Source organism: Chiloscyllium plagiosum, unplaced genomic scaffold (genome assembly GCF_037043375.1).
Source record: "Chiloscyllium plagiosum isolate Xiang-an unplaced genomic scaffold, Cpla_swu_hap1 HiC_scaffold_4, whole genome shotgun sequence".
Classification (NCBI taxonomy): domain Eukaryota; kingdom Metazoa; phylum Chordata; class Chondrichthyes; order Orectolobiformes; family Hemiscylliidae; genus Chiloscyllium; species Chiloscyllium plagiosum.
Window position 1 is genome coordinate 40192445 of NW_028270142.1, and position 21575 is coordinate 40214019.

Below are 21575 nucleotides of genomic sequence, written 5' to 3' on the forward strand. Positions count from 1 at the left end.
CAATGACAGGATCAGATCACCCAGATAATGTGAATGTAAATGCCCTAATCATGGGGAATCATTATGCAAATGATTCCTGACTCTGTGATTCACCAAGACGCTGCAGGTGTGACATGCCTAGCTTCAGGGGATGGCAGAAAGTATTTCTGAATGGAAGAGATTGAATGATCGTTTAATTTGATAATAGGAGAGTAATAGTAAATGTCTGAACGAAGTGTGAATTACAATAGATAGTCATCCACATTCCTGCATGTTATCTGAGACGCAGTGTTGCCCCCACCCATTTCCAGAATGTTCACTGTGTAGATTAACCCTTTAATATTGCATTAGTGTTCAGAGAGGTATTCCCATTTAATCTTTTAACATCAGTGAGCAATATTCAAGATGAATGTTTTGCACACTGCTGTAATCTGACCGTGCGGATATCGTCCCAATGTGTATGATGTGCTAGTATGTTAAAATGGTCAACGAGTGATTCTGATTTTTTTCCCCCACTTGATGTGGGATTTGATAATATATTATGATACTGAACTATTGCAAGAGGAAATAAGAGTTTTCCTGTAACTCTTCAACCATCACCAATTAAGAGTTTACATGGTTATTCTTCCATTTGCTGTACAAATGGTTATGTTTTGCTCCAGTATTTAGGGAGATGGCACAGGAGCTTAACAGCACTTGATGCATTGAAGTGCTTTTGGGTTGAAGTAAAATGTTATATTGAATTTTTCTGTTAATTGAGATGTGGAGCTTTCTCTGGAGTGGAATTAATACACTGCACAGATGGACATATTTCAATAGACAATAGGTGCAGGAGTAGGCCATTCTGCCCTTCGAGTCAGCACCACCATTCATTATGATCATGGCTGATCATCCTCAATCAGTATCCTGTTCCTGCCTTATCCCCATAACCCTTGATTCCATTTTCCTTAAGAGCTCTATTCAACTCTCTTGAAAGTATCCAGAGACTTGGCCTCCACAGCCTTCTGGGGCAGAGCATTCCATACACCCACCACACTCTGGGTGAAGAAGTTTCTCCTCAACTCTGTTCTAAGTGGCCTCCCCCTTATTTTTAAACTGTATCCTCTGGTTCGGGACTCACCCGTCAGCAGAAGCATGCTTCCTGCCTCCAGAGTGTCCAATCCTTTAATAATCTTGTACGTCTCAATCAGATACCCTCTCAGCCTTCTAAACCCAAGCATATACAAGCCCAGTCACTCCAATCTTTCAGCGTAAGATAGTCTCGCCATTCCGGGAATTGACCTCGTGAACCTATGCTGCACTCCCTCAATAGCTAGAATCTCTTTCCTCAAATTTGGTGACCAAAACTGCACACAATACTCCAGATGTGGTCTCACCAGGGCCCTGTACAGCTGCAGAAGGACCTCTTTGCTTCTATACACATTCCTCTTGTTATGAAGGCCAGCATACTATTAGCTTGCTCCACTGCCTGCTGTTCCCACATGCTTGCTTTCATTGACTGATGTACAAGAACACCTAGATCTCATTGTACTGCCAATTTACCTAACTTGACTCCATTTAGGTAGTAATCTGCCTTCCTGTTCTTGCCACCAAAGTGGATAACCACACATTTATCCACATTAAACTGCATCTGCCATGCATCCGTCCACTCACCTAGCCTGTCCAGGTCACCCTGTATTCTCCTAACATCCTCCTCACATTCTCCACACTTTTCACCCTGCCACCTAGCTTTGTGTCAGATTCCCAGATAAGATTGCATTAAAACAATCCTTGTCAATCTTCTGAGAATTGACATACCACGCTGTTCATGATCGTTCCTGTCGTCTTCCGGCTTCCCAAACAGTCCAGAGTGAAATTCGAAAAAACTGTGAATATTCTCTCTAAATTGTAATATCATTGATGTCTTGCTGTGTTTATGAGCAGGCGAGCCCCGAATGCCTCCAGGAATTAAAGCTTATTTGTGACCCCTCTTGAGGGTGGAAGTGATTTGGAGAAATATCTTTGTTGCCATCTTCTGCAATATTCACAGAAAGTGGATGACCTCCATTAATTTTCATTTCTTACATCTTAACTATGCTATAATTTAGTGTTGCAAGTAAGCATTAATTAATACATACATTTTTAAATGGTGCTATGTTTTTATCAGTTAGGAATTGGCAGATAATAGCCTTTGTAAATGATTTAAAACATTATTTTTGTCAATTGTGTTGAAACAAATCATTGCAGTCATATTGATTTCTAACTTTTTTATTCCTTTTTTCATGTTCTGCTGGATGGTTATTTCACTTCATGGTTTTGAATTCCTCACTGTGCTTTGTGGATATTTCGTTGCCATCTGAAATGCCGGATCTGTGGATTTTCAAATCTCTCAACCCAGCAGTAAGTATCTGAAGCTACATGATAGGTTTTAAAACGTCTGTGCTTCTGAGCAATATCTGGCTTCCTTGCCAGTTGTGATAAGATTACAGTTTGGAAGTTTTGTATATATGAATTGATAATTTTAGTCGTGTCAGTATTCTGCTCAGGAATATATTATTTCCTGCTGTCAGTACTTTAAACTTACTGGTCTGGTTGAGAATTTAAATGCGGTTCTTCTGTTACAGCAACAAAAAAATCTTGAAGGATATGTGGGTTTTGCCAACCTCCCTAATCAAGTCTACAGAAAGTCTGTGAAAAGAGGATTTGAATTTACGTTGATGGTTGTAGGTAAGTGATTCACATTGAATTGAAATTGGCAATTGTTGCTTTGTCATTATATACAAGAAGAAATAGTCTAGATAAAAATTCTCTTAACTTAGAGGACATAAATTTAGGATACAATCTAAAACGGTTTGAACCAAAATATCCTAACTGTATTTTGCAAGCATGTGGTACAGTTTACTTGGGATGCTTAAATGGTTCAGGACCCCACATTTAATGAGGGGAAAAATCAACCATGAAGCTATGTTTATCAGGTGACCGCACTAATTTTCTTTGCAGTGGAGCTATGTAGTCAGATAATCCAACAATACTATCACTTGAATGTCCTAGCAAGAATTTGTGGTAACTGGTAAAAAGATGACCAAGAATGAGTTTCTGTTCTGTTGATTCCCTGAAAATGTATTTCTGACAATAATGCATTCTTGAACAGGACTCTGCTGAATTTAGAGCTGAAAATGTGTTGCTGGAAAAGCGCAGCAGGTCAGGCAGCATCCAAGGAGCAGGAGAATCGACGTTTCGGGCATGAGTCCTTCTTCTGGAATGAAATCTATTTTGGCTCATGCCTGAAGCGTCGATTCTCCTGCTCTTTGGATGCTGCCTGACCTGCTGTGCTTTTCCACCAACACATTTTCAGCTCTAAATTCAGCAGAGTCCTGTTCAAGAATGCATGCCATTTCAAACATGCATTATTGTCAGAAATACATTTTCAGGGAATCGACAGAACAGAAACTCATTCTTTGTCATCTTTTTACCAGTTACCACAAATTCTTGCTAGGACATTCAAGTGATAGTATTGGTCAGGACTGGCAATTAAACATGCGAGGATTTTCAACTTATCGAAAAGACAGGGAGGTGGGCAGGGGGGGCGGGGTTTCCTTGTTAGTTAAGAACAAAATTAAATCTATGGCACTGAGTGACATAGCGTCGGATGATGTGGAGTCTGTGTGGGTGGAATTGAGGAACCACAAAACCATAGTGGGAGTTATGTACAGTGGTCAGGACCAGGGGCGCAACATGTACGGGGAAATAGAGAAGGCATGTCAGAAAGGCAAGGTCACGGTGATCATGGGAGACTTCAATATGCAGGTGGACTGGGTAAATGTTGCCAGTGGATCCAAAGAAAGGGAATTCATGGAATGCTTACAAGATGGCTTTTTGGAACAGCTTGTCATGGACCCCACAAGGGAGCAGGCTATTCTGGACCTAGTGCTATGTGATGAACCAGACTTTATAAAAAAATCTTAAACTAAGGGCACACTTAGGAAGCAGCGATCATAATATGGTAGAGTTCAGTCTGCAGTTTGAAAGAGAGAAGGCAAAATCGGATGTAATGGTGTTATAGTTACATAAAGGTAATTATAAGGGCATGAGAGAGGAACTGACGAAAATAGACTGGAAGCAGAACCTAGCGGGGAAGACAGTAGAGCCAAAATGGCAGGAGTTTCTGGGTATAATTGAGGACACTGTACAGAGGTTCATCCCCAAGAAAAGAAAGATTATCCGGGGAGGGCTTAGACAGCCATGGCTGACAAAGGAAGTCAGGAAATGTATTAAAGAAAAAGAGAGATCCTATAAAGTGGCCAAGAGCACTGGGAAATCAGAAGATTGGGAAGGCTACAAAAACAAACATAGGATAACAAAGAGAGAAATAAGGAAGGAGAGGATCAAATATGAAGGTAGGCTAGCCAGTAATATTAGGAATGATAGTAAAAGTTTCTTTCAATACATAAGAAACAAACGACAGGCAAGAGTAGACATTGCTGAAAATGTGTTGCTGGAAAAGCGCAGCAGGTCAGGCAGCATCCAAGGAACAGGAGAATCGACTTTTCGGGCATAAGCCCTTCTTCAGGTTGAGATCTTTCCTGAAGAAGGGCTTATGCCCGAAACGTCGATTCTCCTGTTCCTTGGATGCTACCTGACCTGCGCTTTTCCAGCAACACATTTTCAGCTCTGATCTCCAGCATCTGCAGCCCTCACTTTCTCTCGAAGAGTAGACTTTGGGCCACTTCAAACTGATGCTGGAAGCCTAGTGATGGGAGATAAGGAAATAGCAGGAGAACTTAATAAGTACTTTGCATCAGTCTTCACAGTGGAAGACATGAGTAATATCCCAACAATTAAAGGGAGTCAGGGGACTGAGTTGAATGGTTGCCATTACAAAAGAGAAAGTGCTAGAAAAGCTAAAAGGTCTTAAAATTGATAAATCTCCTGGCCCCGATGGGCTACATCCGAGAGTTCTGAGGAGGTGGCTGAGGAAATAGCAGAGGCGTTGGTTGAGATCTTTCAAAAGTCACTGGAGTCGGGGAAAGTCCCGGATGATTGGAAGATCGCTGTTCTAACCTCCTTGTTCAAGAAAGGATCAAGACAAAAGATGGAAAATTATAGGCCAATTAGCCTAACCTTGGTTGTTGGTAAAATTCTAGAATCCATCATTAAGGATGAGATTTCTAAATTCTTGGAAGAGCAGGGTCGGATTAGAACAAGTCAACATGGATTTAGTAAGGGGAGGTCATGCCTGTCAAACCTGGTGGAATTCTTTGAAGAGGTGACAAGTAGGTTAGACCAGGGAAACCCAGTGGATGTGGTCTATCTAGACTGCCAAAAGGCCTTTGATAAGGTGCCACATGGGAGGCTGCTGAGCGAGGTGAGCTGCTGGTATGGATTGAGGATTGGCTGTCTGACAGAAGGCAGAGAGTTGGGATAAGAGATTCTTTTTCGGAATGGCAGCCGGTGACGAACGGTGTTCCGCAGGGTTCAGTTTTAGGGCTGCAGTTGTTCACATTATATATTAATGATCTGGATGAAGGGACTGGGGGCATTCTAGCGAGGTTTGGTGGACAGGCAGGTAGTACTGAGGAAGTGGGGAGGCTGCAGAAGGATCTAGACAGTTTGGGAGAGTGGTCCAGGAAATGGCTGATGGAACTCAATGTGAGCAAATGCAAGGTCTTTGGAAAAAAGAATACAAGCATGAACTACTTTCTAAACGGTGAGAAAATTCGTAAAGCCAAAGTACAGAGGGATCTGGGAGTGCTAGTTGAGGATTCTCTAAAGGTAAACATGCAGGTTGAGTCCGTGATTAAGAAAGCGAATGCAATGTTGTCTCTTATCTCAAGAGGGTTGGAATATAAAAGCACCGTTGTGCTACTGAGCCTTTATAAAGCTCTGGTTTGGTCCCATTTGGAGTACTGTGTCCAGTTTTGGTCCCCACACCTCAGGAAGGACATACTGGCACTGGAGCGTGTCCAGCAGAGATTCTCACGGATGATCCCTGGAATGGTAGGTCTAACATACGATGAATGGCTGAGGATCCTGGGATTGTATTCATTGGCGTTTTGAAGATTAAGGGGAGATCTAATAGAAACTTACAAGATAATACATGGAAAGGGTGGACGCTAGGAAATTGTTTCCGTTAGGTGAGGAGACTAGGACCCGTGGACACAGCCTTAGAATTAGAGGGTGTAAATTCAGAACAGAAATGCGGAGACATTTCTTCAGCCAGAGAGTGGTGGGCCTGTGGAATACATTGCTGCAGAGTGCAGTGGAGACCGGGAAGTTAAATGTCTTCAAGGCAGAGATTGATAAATTCTTGATGTCACAGGGAATTAAGGGCTACGGGGAGAATGCAGGTAAGTGGAGTTGAAATGCCCATCAGGCATGATTGAATGGACTCGATGGGCCGAATGACCTTATTTCCGCTCCTATGTCTTATGGTCTTATCTCCAGCATCTGCAGTCCTCACTTTCTCTGCTGAATTTATCCATGCTTGCTCGGTTTTGATAACTGATTGTAATAGATGTCATCTGACTCTGAAAGAGTGCATTAAACTTAATAGATTCGATGATGCAGTCCTTTAAAACAACAGTATCAATAATTAAAATAACTTTTTTTGAATGTAAGGCTTTGACATTTCTGCTATCTTAATTCCTTATGTTTTAACCATTTAAGTGCTGTAAAACTTTCTAATTAAAAATGAAAGACATGTTACAAATTGATTTTCTGTGAATATCCAAGTGACACTGGCTGTTTATCTTGCTTGGTGACCACATTGTTACTTGTTGCCTGAAATTGCCTTGTTCCAGATACAAAGTGATGTCAGTAAAGAGAGAATGTGCACTTTGGAAATTACTAGATCTCTGAATTACAACTCTTCAAAAACAGAAATGTTTGCCTTTTTCCTACTAACTGCAAAAGTAAGACACTATGTTTTGCATTTTAGAGTTATTTATTGTGGTGTCTTATTCCTTTAAACTGCAAAGTTTATATTATAGATCATGTTGCAGAATTTTGATTGAACTCAGTGAAGATACTTTGCTTGAGGTACTGCAAAATTTGAAGGGCTTTCTGTTTGACTTCAGCTTATTGCTGTACATTCCACTCAATACCCAAGTACTCGCTGTCTTTTGTTTTTGCTTTGATTTCTACATTGCAAGGTTTTGAGCCTGCAAAGGAAGTTGAAAAAGTATTTTCAGGAGAATCTAATAGAACAATGTTCGGTTTCACTGAAGAGGAGACAAAGGAGACTTGTAGTCTCAAGACTGGCCTGGATCAGTTGGGCCTTGTAGCTGATTTGAGCTTTCATCTGTAGTGCTGTGCAAACTTTGTACAAGTATTTCTCATTTAGGTGGTTTTCATTTTGCAGCATTGGGAATTATCGGTCCATGAGGATAACAAAAGAAACAAAACATTTCAAAATTGTTCTTGGAGGATATAGTTTTGGAATTGACAGTTAATTGAAACACTGTGTAACATTTATACCTGGAAATAATAAACATATGAATTTTCAAGTCAAACAAAATAGATTTCATTAATGTTTTTCTTAATCTTGGAAATAGGGCAATGGCTTTACTATGGGGATGCAACTCTGGATGTGTGCTATATGCTCTTAGCATATTTGCATGCTGTTCTCAGTTGTAGTGAGTCAATTATTTGTCTGTCTTGTCTAGCTGCATTGTATGTTGTGGCCGGAATTGTCATGTTTCTTATGAAAGTAATCGAGAAATACAAAGATTATTTGTGGGAATCTGTGTGTCTAAAATTTGGGATCATCATATTGAATAGAATGAGGTACAACACACCATTGGAAGTCAGCTGCATTCTGAAAGATGATTGTTCTCCCACCATGTTGTTAAATAGGGAGTGTCTGTTTTTTGTCACAGCGTGAGTGAATAAGTGATGACCGCTATCGGGTCCATGGAGGATCGTTCTTCCATACCCATTTTGAATTTCCACACCCCCACACGTGCACGGGCTCACTCTCTTTCTCTCACTGTTTGCTGACACAGTTAATTCTGCTCAGCAGAGTGGCTTTTCACTGTCTTTGAGTGAATGTATCCAGTTATGCTGGAAACTTGCAGGGGTGAATTTGCTCTTCACCCCTATTTATTGTGAATGCTGAACCCAACTCAATCATGCTCACTGCTTGAGGAACTGAATTGCAAATCAAACAGGCACCATAATCATGTGTTAATGTCAAAAGTGCAATTATCTTGGTCCCAGAAGTGTGATTACGAACAAGACATGGCAAAATATGCCCGTTTGATTTTATCAATGAATTTGAAAATATAAGTAAAAGTGAGTTATTCATAAATTGCTAATTGTTTCTTATCTTCAGTAGTAATAAAATAATAATGTGTTAGCACCAGTATTATGGGCTTTCGTGATGCTTTAATAGTGTGCATACACCTCGGCTAGAAGATGATGTTCCAAAGGTGACGTAACACAGCTGAACAGGTTGATATAAAGTAGAGAGTTGTACAGCACACAAACAGACCCTTCGCTCCACCTTGTCCATGCCAACCAGATATCCTGAATTAACTTAGTCCCATTTGCCAGCATTTAGCCCATATCTCTCTAAACCATTCCTTTTCATGTGCCCATCAAGATGCCTTTTAAATGTTATAATTGTGCCAGCCTCCTCCACTTCCTTTGGCAGCTTATTCAATACATGCACCAACCTGTCATAAAAAGGAACCAAAAGGGCAACATTTTCATGTTTTTTCCTCTCTGCTTAAACCTGTGGCCTCGAGGTTTGGACTCCCCAATCCTTGGAAAAAGACCTCAGCTATTCACCTTATTAAAGCCCCTCATGATTTTATAAACATCTAGAATGGCACCCCTTAGGCCCTAGCCTATTCAGCCCCTCTCCAGCTCAAACCTTCCTATCCCAGCAATATCCTTAGAAATCTTTTTTTGCACTGTTTCAAGTTTAACAACATCCTTCCTGTAACAGAGAACAGAATTGAATGCAGTATTCCACAAGTGGTCTGACTAGTGTTCTGTATAGTCGTAGCATGACATTCTGACTTTGGCTGAATGCACTGACCAGTAAAGGCAAGTGTACTATGCACGGCCTTCTCTACCCTACGTAGGCTGTAATGATAGAACTTCTGATATATTATAGCTATTCATTAACACGCAAAGGTAAAATAGCCATACCAGACCATAGAGTTGCTCTTGAATAAGAGAGAGAGAGCAAGGCAATTGGTGATGGTCTAACATAAGAGTCAACATGCTTCAGGCAAAACCCAAAAAGTTGAAATGATGACTCCTTCATTGTAACCTCTGGAAATTGAACCTATACTGTTGGCTCTGCATTTCAACCAGTTGTCCAGCCAACTGAACTTCATGGCCAATTCCTTTCCTGTTGCTATGCATTGGTTGAATCCAATGTTATTAAGATGAGTGAATTTTGATGGTAGTTGATTTGGCTGTTGCCTTGGGTAGTTAGTGTATCTTTTTGTCACGTTGGTTAATGCTTGAACAGTGCAAACAAAATATTTTACCAATATGATTACCCCGCTATACAAAGTATCAAAATCAGTAGCCGTACTGTAAGTGTATGATGAGCATGATAAAGCATGGAAGTTAAGTGCCAGCAGTCATGGTGTTCAGCTCAACTGCATCATTATGCACTGAGGAATCACCGTGTGTACTAACCAGTGATAGTGGTAAAAACAATGATTGCAGATGCTGGAAACCAGATTCTGGATCAGTGGTGCTGGAAGAGCACAGCAATTCAGGCAGCATCCGACAAGCAGCAAAATCGATGTTTCGGGCAAAAGCCCTCCTGATGAAGGGCTTTTGCCCGAAACATCGATTTTGCTGCTCGTCGGATGCTGCCTGAATTGCTGTGCTCTTCCAGCACCACTGATCCAGTAACCAGTGATAGTGTCTATTCTAAAATGAGAAGATCCCTGTGAAGTAATGTTTGGTTTGTAATATTCCATTGGTCTTAACACTGGTTTTTGCAGCTCCTTGAGGAAGGCTGAGCAATGTGCACTGCCAAGATCCCCTGAAGTTTTTTCAAGCCTGGTTCTGGATTCTTTACTCTTTGAAAAGGGCAGGAAAGTGAATGTGAGGAGTGTTGCAGCAGCCATGATTCAATTTAATTGAGCAGCCAAACAGCCTACTCTTGTTCTTCTATCTTACGGTCTTATGGACAAACTACAAATGTTTGAAGTTGGTTTATGACCAACTTTGGCTGTTTGCTAGATTTCCATTCAGGAAGATATGAACTGGCTGCAGACGGGCAATTGATGAAAGTCCGTTAGGAGAATACAAGATTGAGATTTTTGAATATTTTTGGATTGTGGTAAGGGTCAATAAGAGTGTTTTCTTTTTTATCTTGAGAAAATCATTTCCAGGTTTTCTCTTACTCTCTGGAACATGAAAGCCACAGAAGAATGGAGCAGGATGAATCAACTGATGGCTTCCAGTAGTTGAAGGTTTATGCGCATGGGGCCCAGATGAAATGAAGAGATTTGGAATGTAGTGAAGAGGCATATTCAAAGATGAGGTTGTGGATTTTTTCAGTTCTTTTTTTGGTTGTGGTTGTTGCTCTTGGGGCTAGTATGGCTGCCGTAAATCACTGTTACATAGATGCATCCACAGTGCTATTCAGGAGGGGCATTTAGGGTTTTGACCCAGCAACAATAAAGGAATGGCAATTAATTTCCAAGTCATGATGGTGGGGAGCTTGCAGTTGATGGTGATTGCACATAGCAACTACTCCTCCTTCTAAGTGATGAAAGATGGCTTGGTGAGTTGTTGGCATGCATTTTGTAGATGGTACATACTGCTGCCACTTTGGATTTGTGTACAAAGAGTGAATGGTGGATGAGTGCCAATCGAAGTGGCCTTGACTAGTGTCAAGCTTTTTGAATGCTTCACACCATGAAATAAGTGGAAAATGTTCTATTATACAGTTAACTTAGATCTTGTAGATGGTATACAGGCTTTGGGGAGTAAGTGAATTATTTGCTGCAGGATTCCCAGCCTCTGATTTGTTAGACAATGGTAGTATTTATATTGCCAGTTTAGTTCTGATTCTGCTCAATGGTAACTTCCAGGATGTTAATGTCAGAGAATTCTAATGTGTTTGAATTAAAATGTGTGATCTACAAACTAATATTTCAATTATAATTGTTTCTGACTTGGCTACTAATCCTGAAATAAGTCAGATGCAAGAGTAATTTGCCTTGATATTAAAGCAGCATTGACAAAGTTAGGATTCAAGGAGGACTAACAACTGCAGTCAACATAAGTTGGGGGCAAACTCTCAACAGGCTGAAGTCCTATTTCTTGAGTGAAGAAAAATATCCATCATCACATGGATTAGTGCTGAATCCTCTTTGTCATTTGTATAAATGATTTGGATGAGAATAAAGGAAGCATAATTAGTAAGCTTGTGGATGACACCAAAATTAGTGGACAGTGAAGGAGGTTATTTCAGAGTACAAAGGAATCTTGATCGTCTGGGCCAACGAGCTGAGTGCTAGATGCAGTCTAATTTAGATAAATGTGAGATGTTCTGTTTTGGACAGGGGTTAATACAGTTCATGATCGAGCCCTAGGGAAACAGACCTAGGGGTTCAGGCACCTTGTTCCTTGGAAGTGACTTCGCAGACAGGTTGGTGAAGAAGGCATTTAGCACACTTGCTTTTATTGGTCAGTGCAGTATAGGAGTTGGAATGCCATATTGTAGTTGTACACGTTGAGGCCACTTGTGGAGTACAGTGGACAGTTCTGGTCCCCCTGCTATCGGAGAGGTAATAAATTGGATAGGGTGCTGAAAAGATTTACAAGGATGTGACTGGGAAGGGAGGGTTTGGGTTTTAGGAGAAGCTGGATAGTCGGGGGGGTGCAGTGGTTAAAAGGTGAGCTGGATTAGGTGATCAGTATTTTTTCTGCTTTATGAATGCATTGTCTTCTCTGGTATCAGACAGTTTTGTTTTATTAAGTTTTCCTGGCTAAATGTTATAGAATTGACTTACCAAGAGATAAAGAAATATAGGAGGAAACACTGGCTCCTTTCAGTAGAGGATACAGAAACATTCCAGCAATAGCTGTAAATCAGGAGGTGGAAGGAAGAGAGAAAATTAGTGAATTTACGATCACTGTGGAAGTGGTATTAAGTGAACTGGAACTTTGACAAGTCCACCAGTACTGATGGACTTGAACTAGAGCCTTAAAAGAGGTGGCAAATGAGGTTGTAGATGTATTGGTATTGATTTTTCAAAGTTTGAGATTCTGGAAAGATTTATTGAAGTGCAAAATAGCAAATACAGCTTTCTCTTTAAAGGAAGACAGGAAAAAGTTCTGGCTGGAGTACGCTCTTTTTTTGAGGTATTTTAGGTGTTAGAGGTGATTTCCTTGAATTTCAGAAGCAGCAATAATGTGTTAAATGCTGTTGCAATTGTTTTGGAACTTTGAAAAACAAAGTCAAAACAACACATTTAAAAGGGAGAAAGACAGACAAAGGCAGCAAGCACATGGTCTGGAAATGAGATGGAGAAGGAAACCCCACACTGCTAATTGACACAGCAGTGAATCTGCGCAGTTGCTGTCTTTACTGTTTGAATTCATGTATCGCTGGACAGTGCAGTGTATCAGGAAAATGGCGAAATTCACATTTGATCTTGGCGGAACCTGTTTGGGAGAGGTAACAGCACAGAAACATAAGTAAATAGTTACAAGTATAGCTTGCTGTAAATCTACAATAGTGAGTAGAGTGGGTTCTTGATGTTTTTATTGGGATCTGTCTCTTGATTAAATTTTATAGATATAAGCCTAAGTATTAAGTTAGCCTGGAGCAATGTTTTGTAAAGCAGTAAAATGGTGCTATTTTCTTGGTTTGTAGATTGGAAGGAGCTAAATGGCCTTTAGTAGAGTGATACGTTCTTTTTGTTGGATGTGGGAGTTTTGGGAGAGTTTAAGGGTTACTGAGAATTATATCTGCAAACAATGTCGTTTGTTGCGAATCCTGTCAGATCGACTGGATCAATTAGAGCAACAGTGGCAATGACGAATTTACAAGAGCGAGGGGTGTGATGGATGGCAGTTACTCAGTCATGTAGATGTGTTAACTCCAAGAAAGGTAGGCGGGTAGTATAGGAGTCTTCTGTGGCTATCCCCATTTCAAACCAGTGTGCTGTTTTGGAAAATGTAGGGGGTGATGGACTTTCAGGGCAATGTAGCACAATTGGCCAGGTTTATGGTATCAAGACTGGCTCTAATGTAATTAGGGGTACATCAGGTTCCAAGAGATCGATTGTGTTAGGGGACTCTGTGTAGTTAGTGGCAAAGATAGACGTTTCAGCGACCAGCAGCCTCCCTGGTGCCAGGATCAAGGCTGTCTCAGATGGTGCAGAATGTTCTGAAAGGGGAGAGGGCTCAGCAGGAGGTCATTGTACATATTCAAGCCAACGACAAAAGAAGGAAAAGGATGGGATTCTGAAGGGACAACATAGAGAGAGATGGGCGGGAATTTAAACATGAGGTCCTCTAGTAGTAATATCTGGATTACTCCCCAGTGCTACAAGCTAGTGAGGTAGAGGTAGGAGGATAGAGTAGCTGAATGCATGGCTGAGGAGCTGGTTTGTGGGAGAAGGATTCACATTTTTGGATCATTGGAATCTCTTCCGGGGTAGAACTGAACTGTACAGGGAGGACAGATTGCACTTGAAGTGGAAGTGGACTAATATACTGGAAGGGAGATTTGCTAGAGCTGCTTGGGAGGATTTAAACTAGTAAGGAAAGAGGAGGTGGCTGGGACCCAGGGAGATAGTGAGGAAAGAGATCAATCTGAGACTGGTACAGTTGTGGAGTCAAGGCAGACAGGAACAAAGCAGAGAACAAGGTATGACTGATAAATTGCATTTATTTCAATGCAAGAGGCCAAACAGAGAATGCAGATGAACTCCGGGCATAGTTAGGAACATGGGACTGGGATATCATCGCAATTACAGAAACGTCGCTTAGAGATGGGCAGGATGGCAGCTTAATGTTCCAGGATACAAATGCTACAAGAAGGATAGAAAGAGAGGCAGGAGAAGAGGGGGAGTGGCGTTTTTGATAAGGAATAGCATTACAGCTGTACTGAGGGAGGATATTCCCGGAAATACATCCAGGGAAGTTATTTGGGTGGAACTGAGAAATAAGAAAGGGATGATCACCTTATTAGGATTGTTTTGTAGACCCCCCCTAATAATCAGGGAATTTGAGAAACAAATTTGTAAGGAGATCTTAGTTATCTGTAAGAATAATAGGGCGGTTATGGTAGGGGATTTTAACTTTCCAAACATCGACTGGAACTGCCATAGTGTTAAATTCCTCTCCATCTAAACCTTTAAGTGTGTACAAGACAATTTTCTGATTCAGTATGTGGATGTACCTCGTTGAGAAGGTGCAAAACTTGACCTACTCTTGGGAAATAAGGCAGGGCAGGTGACTGAGGTGTCAGTGGGGGGAGGGATTTTTGTGCCAGTGACCATAATTCTATTAGATTTAAAATAGTCATGCAAAAGGATAGACCAGATCTAAAAGTTGAAGTTCTAATTTGGAGAAAGGCCAATTTTGACGGTATTAGGCATGAACTTTCAAAAGCTGCCTGGGGGCAGATGTTCGCAGGTAAAGGGATAGCTGGAAAATGGGAAACCTTCAGAAATGAGATAACGAGAGTGCAGAGACAATATATTCCTGTCAGGGTGAAAGGAAGACTGGTAGGTGTAGGGAATGCTGGATGACTAGAGAAATTGAGGGTTTGGTTAAGAAAAAGGAAGCATATGTCACGTCTCGACACGGTAGATCAAATGAATCCTTACAGTATAAAGGCAGCAGAAGTATACTTAAGAGGGAAATCAGGAGGGCAAACAGGGGATACCGAAATAGCTTTGGCAAATAGAGTTAAGGGGAATCCAAAGGACAAAAGCGTAAATAGGGAGAGAATAGGGCATACTTTATGTAGAGCTGCAAGAGATGGGAGGGATAGTAAATGACTATTTTGCGTCAGTTTACTGTAGAGGTCATTGAAGATGTAGAATGTGGGGAAATAGATAGTGACATCTTGAAAAATGTCCACATCAGAGGAGGAAGTGCTGGATGTCTTGAAATGCATAAAGGTGGATAAATCCCCAGGACCTGGTCATTTGTACCTTCGACTTCTGTGGGAAGCTAGAGAAGTGATTGCTGGGCCTCTTGCTGAGATATTTGAATCATTGATAATCACAGGTGAGGTGCCGGAAGACTGGAGGTTGGCTGACATGGTGCCACTGTTTAAGAAGAGTGGTAAGGACAAGCCAGGGAACTATAGAGCAGTGAGCCTGACGTCGGTGGTGGTTGTTGGAGGGAATCCTGAGGGACAGGATGTACATGTATTTGGAAAGGCAAGGATTGATTAGGGATAGTCAACATGGCTTTGTGCGTGGGAAATCATGTCACGATTTTGATTTGAGTCTTTTTTTTTAATTAGTCACAGAGGATTGGTGAGGGTAGTGTGGTGGCCGTGATCTATATGGACTTCAGTAAGGCATTTGACAAGATTCCCCATGGGAGACTGGTTAGCAAGGTTAGATCTCGTGGAACACGGTGAACTAGCCATTTGGATACAGAACTGGCTCAAAGGGAGAAGACCGAGTTTAGTGGTAGGTTTGCAGATGACACCAAAATTGGAGTTGTAATGGACACGAAGAAGGTTACCTCAGATTACAAATTGGATCAGATGGGCCAATGGGCTGAGGAGTGGCAGATGGAGTTTAGTGTATATAAATGCGAGGTGCTGCATTTTGGGAAAGCAAATCTTAGCAGGACTTATACCATTAATGGTAAGGTTCTGGATTAGTGGTGCTGGAAGAGCACAGCAGTTCAGGCAGCATCCAAGCATCACTTAATGGTAAGGTCCGAGGGAGTGTTGCTGAACAAAGGGACCTCGGAGTGCAGGTTCATAGCTCCTTGAAAGTGGAGTCTCCGGTAGATAAGATAATGAAGGCATTTGGTATGCTTTCCTTTATTGGTCAGAGCATTGAGTACAGGAGTTGGGAGCTCATGTTGCGGTTGTACAGGACATTGGTTAAGCCACTTTGGGAATATTGTGTGCAATTCTGGTCTTCCTATCGGAAGGATGTTGTGAAATTTGAAAGGGTTCAGAAGAGATTTACAATGATGTTGCCAGGGTTGGAGGATTTGAGCTATAGGGGGAGGCTGAATAGGCTGAGGAGTGACCTTGAGAATGTGTAAAGGAGATAAGCAGGTAGGGAAAGAGTTTTGACTTTTGTGAAACAAAGGTTCAGCTAAGCATGACTCAGATCAGATCAGAACTTGCAGCCTCAGGTTTATAAAGTTGAGGGGCATGGATAGGATAAATAGGCAAAGTAGGGGAGTCTAGAATTAAAGGGTTTCCAGCATCTGCAGTTATTGTTTTTACCTCATTAAGTCTAGAATTAAAGGCATCCGCTTAGGTGAGGGGGGAAATATATAAAAGGTACCTTAAGGGCAACATATTCACGCAGAGGGTGGTGCATTTGTGGAATGAGCTGCCAGAGGAAGTGGTGGAGGTTGGTAAATTTGCAACATTTAAAAGGCATCTGGATGGGTATACAAATAGGAAGAGTTTGGAGGGATATGGGCCAAGTACTGGCAAACGGGACTAGGTTCGGTTGGGATATCTGGTCAGCATGAACAAGTTGGACCGAAGGATCTGTTTCCTTATTATACATCTCTATGTGCAGAATGGTGCAGATTAGATGAATTGGCCATGCTAAATTGTCCACCACAGTGTTCAGGAATATGTAGATTAGGTGCGTTAGTCAGGGGTAAATATAGGGTAGGGGAATGGGTCTGGGTGGGTTATTGTTCGGAGGGTCGGAGTTGACTTGTTGGACTGAAGGGCCTGTTTCCACATTGTAGGGATTCTGATTGTGATTCTGCATCTGACTCTAAGTGGAAATACACAGAAATCAGACCTGTTAGCTTGAGGTTTGATGTAGAGAAAATGTTGGAATTAACCGTTAAGGACCTTTATAACTGGGGAACTTGAAATATTTCAAGATAATAGAGAAGAGTCAGCACAGATTTGTGCGAAGGAAACTTTTTTTTATTCATTCCTGTTTAGACTTGGGAGAAGATGGTGGCAAGGGAGTAGAATTTAGAGGGAGCCGAAGGTAGTCGGTCTTCCAAATGTTGAAGTGTAGGAAGTTGCTGCTTATTGTTTGGTCTTCAGTAATACATCATACATATATGTAAGTGTTATTGATCCCTGCAATATAATCTGTTAATGCAACCTGTATGCTTTGTGTACCATATCAATTTGGGCATGGCATCACAGGAATTGCATTACATTTGACCTTGAGCAACTTCCTCCTCTGCTGCTTTCAGTTGATATTCAGTTATATGCCAACTGTGGTGCAGTGTGTGAAGTTGTAATTGATTGATTTGTCACTGGCAATGCTACTTTGAAAGAGCTGCAGTAGAGTTCTGTAATTTCTTTATTTGCTCTTTAGATGTTGTGTAGCCAGATGCATCTGAAGAGAGTACCAGATGTTATGTAATGGAATGAAGTAATGGATAAATTGTTGCTTGTAATCCAGGAAACCATTTTAACTTTGAGCATGAAATCAGCCAGAAAGCCTATTGGTCTTTGTTTCCATCTATTGGAAAAAGGGGACAAACTTGGGTTTGTCTTTAATTTTTTCATCACATCTGTGATGAAGTCCTCTGTCGACAACTAATTACTTTTGAAGTTTTGTTTTCTCTGTAGTAGGCAAGCTTTGCACTCTATTTGCTGGCTGCAGGAGTCTTGAAACAGCAATGGGGTAAGTGGACAGAAAATACAAATCAAATTTGAGAATGCCATACTTGTGAAGATTATTGGAATTGTCATCCATACCTGAAGTTATTTCCATAAGTTGATTTTAACAGTTCTGTGGAAGTTACAAGATGGTTTTAAATGGGCTATTAAAAATATAGCAAATTTTGAAGAAAACTGAGTTGCCTGAATAAAGTTGTGCACAGCTTAACATTTTTAAATGAAAACCACCTGGAGATGTATAAAGTGTAACAAAAATAGCCACTGAATCCTTTTCAGTATGCTGCTCTTTGTGACTCACCTCCCCCATTCAAGAAGAAGAAAAACTGCCTTTACTGACAGTATTATGGGCTGGACTGGGTTTCGAAGTAGCAAGAGGTTTCAGTTAGTCAGTTTTGTGGTTTCCTTTGCTCTGTGAAACTTCCTTTAAAGGAAACATGCCAGGTTATTCATCAAACAATTAAGATGGCTCTTAGTTAGTTCTGAATGATAACTTGTTGATAGTGAAGTAAAATTATTTTTCTGACATTGCTGTCTGCTTGTATTTAAAGGAAGAGTTGGGGTTTGGCTGGAAAACATTGCCTTTGTGCTGGTATGAATTTTGTGTGGATGCACAATATAGTGAACTTGGTGGGCCAAGTGAAGGAATACATGTATGAATTAATAGCACCTTTGCTGAATATTTAGAAATGAAACTTTAATTGAAGTGTAATTAAGTTTGTTAGGTTAGATATCAAACTGGAGGCTAAATTGGAGCTGTGTCAAAAGTAACTAATCTTCATCAAAAGCCATTAGACATTAGTAGTTCTTCGGGAGTTCTGGGTTCAGATCTAGTTGAAGTGGAAAAAAACTAATTTAAAGAGCACTTTTTTCAAACCTTGATTCTTTGATTTTTAAACTGCTGAGTGGCTAAGGGTGCTGTAGATAAGTGTGTTTATTTTATCACGGTTGGGAGTTTTAAATACTTTAGATCAGGAAATTACATGTTCTCTTAAAAGTCTGCCTCTTTGCATTGTTAAATAAAACTCTTGTAAACACAAAAGTGTAGGTGTAGTGTTGAACTTACAACCCAATTTCATATGAATTTGATTCTGTAGATCCAATGATCCATGGGCTCTGAGGAAATTCCATTTAAAAGCTATTAGGATTTGTTGCCATCAACTTTCCATATCCGTATAACCTTGGGCTCCCAACACAGCCCCCTGGCTGGTTACTGACTAGAAGAAATTGAATTTAATGATGTACTTAACAAAACCTTGCACGTTTGAACGTTTGCATCACATTTCCTCTCGTCTTCATGTGACGAGGACTTGCTTTTATTGTCTTCCTTCCTAGCTTAACTATTTGATTTTTCCAGAGTCAATCGGTGAAAAAATTTGAAGTTTTTGATGTATTTGATTCTTTATGATGTTTATCGAACTTGCTGATCCAAGATTATTCTATGTTGCAAACAGTGCTGTGGTTGAAGAGCAGTCACTTTCTGCATCATTGGCCCTGTGTTAGAAAGGATCATTGTCTGGCTTTTAAAGAATAAAACTAAGAATGAGTTCAAATATAGAGGAGAGCCAATGAATTGACCTATGTTAGTGAATTATGATGGTTTCTGTCACCCAAATGCTATTCATTTTCTGGGATCTGATAATTTGTTGCTGGAGCATTTAACTGCTTCTTAATCCCAACCATGTTTTGCTTTTCTTTGCTAGCTTTGTATTTTTTTTTACACTCTGGCTTGGATATTAAACAATGGACAGCAGCAGTGATGGAATGCTGCAAGACTATGGAGCAGCAACCAAAGAAAGCTTGGAACAAGAAAGACAATTAAAATTGAAGGTGAAGCATGACACTCGTGTGTTATGTAGGTTTAAAGATACATAACTATTTGGGGACTCACTGCAACATTCAATGCCAAATTGTGTCATTTAACTTCATGAGAATGCTAGTTTGGAGCTTTCTTTTTTTTCTGTTTTGTGGAAATTGCCCAGCCATTCACAGAACATGTGGGTTAATGAGGTATGGGAAACTGGGGGCAAGTTATGCAAATTAGTTTCTTTCATTAGAATTATTGTCTCATGTGAAAGCTTAAAACTGTGGCTACTGCTCCCAGAATTAGCCTTTGTTGTCTTTAATTCTGGGTAAAGGGCCTTCATGAGAGAAAAGCAATCCAATAATGGCTGGGACTTTAGCAAAAAAGAAGCTGATCAGATAAACATACTTGTCTTTCATTCATTGCAACTTCTGCAAAGTGATGACTATTTCATAATGGCCGCGGGCTTTATAGCCAGTTGAGGAGGAAGGGAATAAAATAATTGAGTTTAGTCTTAAGAATGCAAGTAATTTGATTTCATTAATTTTTAAAGTTGATCTTTTAACTTGTAGCATGATGGTAATATCTGATTGCATTGTCACATTCGTCCCTGTTTTGGAGTCTCTGAAGCTATTTGCTCCAGTTTGCTGCACTTAATTCCAAACATTGGAATTATGGTCATATTTTATTGTCCAGTAGTGGAGAAAAATATGTTGTTTCCTTAAAATCCTGGTCTGTACAGAATAGCCACCTGCTTTACAAAAGGTAACAAATAGTATTGATAAGATGAAAAACAAATTAGATGCTAATTCAGGTGACTATATTCACATTGCCCAACCACCAAATGAAGAAGACTGCACTTCAAAAATAAAATACCAGCTCCAGAAAGAGAAACACAATTTCAGTGGCTTTTAGGACAACAATGGTATAGTTTTTATGAAAAGGACATTTAAAATGCAATACTTAAAATGCAATATTGACGATTTTAGTTTAGCTTAGATATTTGAAGATAACTGATAAATATTTGGCTTTTACATAAGGTTGAATGAGATCATGGCTGATCTTTTGTGTTCAGAATTTGTCATAACTTACTGAAGGTTATGGGTGAGGAAGGAGAAACAAGCCAGAAGCATGGTTCTGCCACTAGTTTGGATCACAGACATCAGTGGGTTTCTGACAATTCCTTTTGACTCTTGGCTAGTTATGGGTAAACTGATTTCTTGTCTTTCATTTGTTGGATAAGCTTTCACCCATTCAGGGTCTCTGAAGGTTTTTTGCCCTTTCAACAGAGGATTTGTAGAGGCAGAAGTTTACTGAAGACAGGTGAAAGAATATAACCAGCTACTAGGGGTTTTATTTTACTTCTCCATGCATAAAGGAGAGAGAAATAGAGAGAGATGGATTTGTCTTTGCAGGCTACATGTTTCTACTCCTTTTGTCCATACACTCAATATTGTGGCCACCTGTCCAGGAGCCAGTCAGCAGGTTCTAAGTGTGCTGAGTCCTTCCAAGCCTGCAACAATTTGTGCTGATTGTGAAGTGAATCATAAGGCATTGTTTTCAAGGTAGAATTGCCCTGAACGCATGCAGTGTTGCTTTGTCTGGACCTCTGGTCTTACTGTATAAATACAGCAGCTTTGTATACACAAGACTCAATATGCTCCAGTAACTTGCTTTTAAAACTGCAAATGCTTTCTTGCATGGCTTCCTTGTATGTAAAGAAGCATCTTTTCCCTTTTAAGTTCGCACTCCAAAACAAAAGAGGCCTTCGCAATGCCACATTACGATCTACCCCTGATAACTTTTGAATCCCTAACATAACAGAAGATATATACTTGTCACTTTAACAATATTCAAAACTGTGCTTTCACTATCTTTTGAGGCAGGGTGTTCCAAAATTGCACAAATTGACTGAAAATATTTCTCCTAATCTCAGCCCTGGAATCATTCACCAGATCCGCATCCACCTGGTTAGTCATTCAGAACCTTAATCAGTTCAGTGAAGTCTCATCA

The 21575-nt window shown here is 40.4% G+C and overlaps 1 protein-coding gene across 2 annotated transcripts in view; it reads left to right on the forward strand.

The window, feature by feature from the left end:
- Positions 1–2563: 2563 nt before the first annotated feature.
- LOC122549258 (septin-7) overlaps positions 2564–21575 on the forward strand; it is a 120050-nt gene continuing 101038 nt past the window's right edge. Inside the window, exon 1 of one of the 2 annotated variants that reach the window (XM_043688754.2) lies at positions 2564–2685. In XM_043688754.2, coding sequence (XP_043544689.2) covers positions 2676–2685 — 10 coding nt within the window. In that variant the 5' untranslated portion in view covers positions 2564–2675. The remainder of the gene's footprint in view (positions 2686–21575) is intronic. The other variant, XM_043688753.2, reaches the window with a different exon arrangement.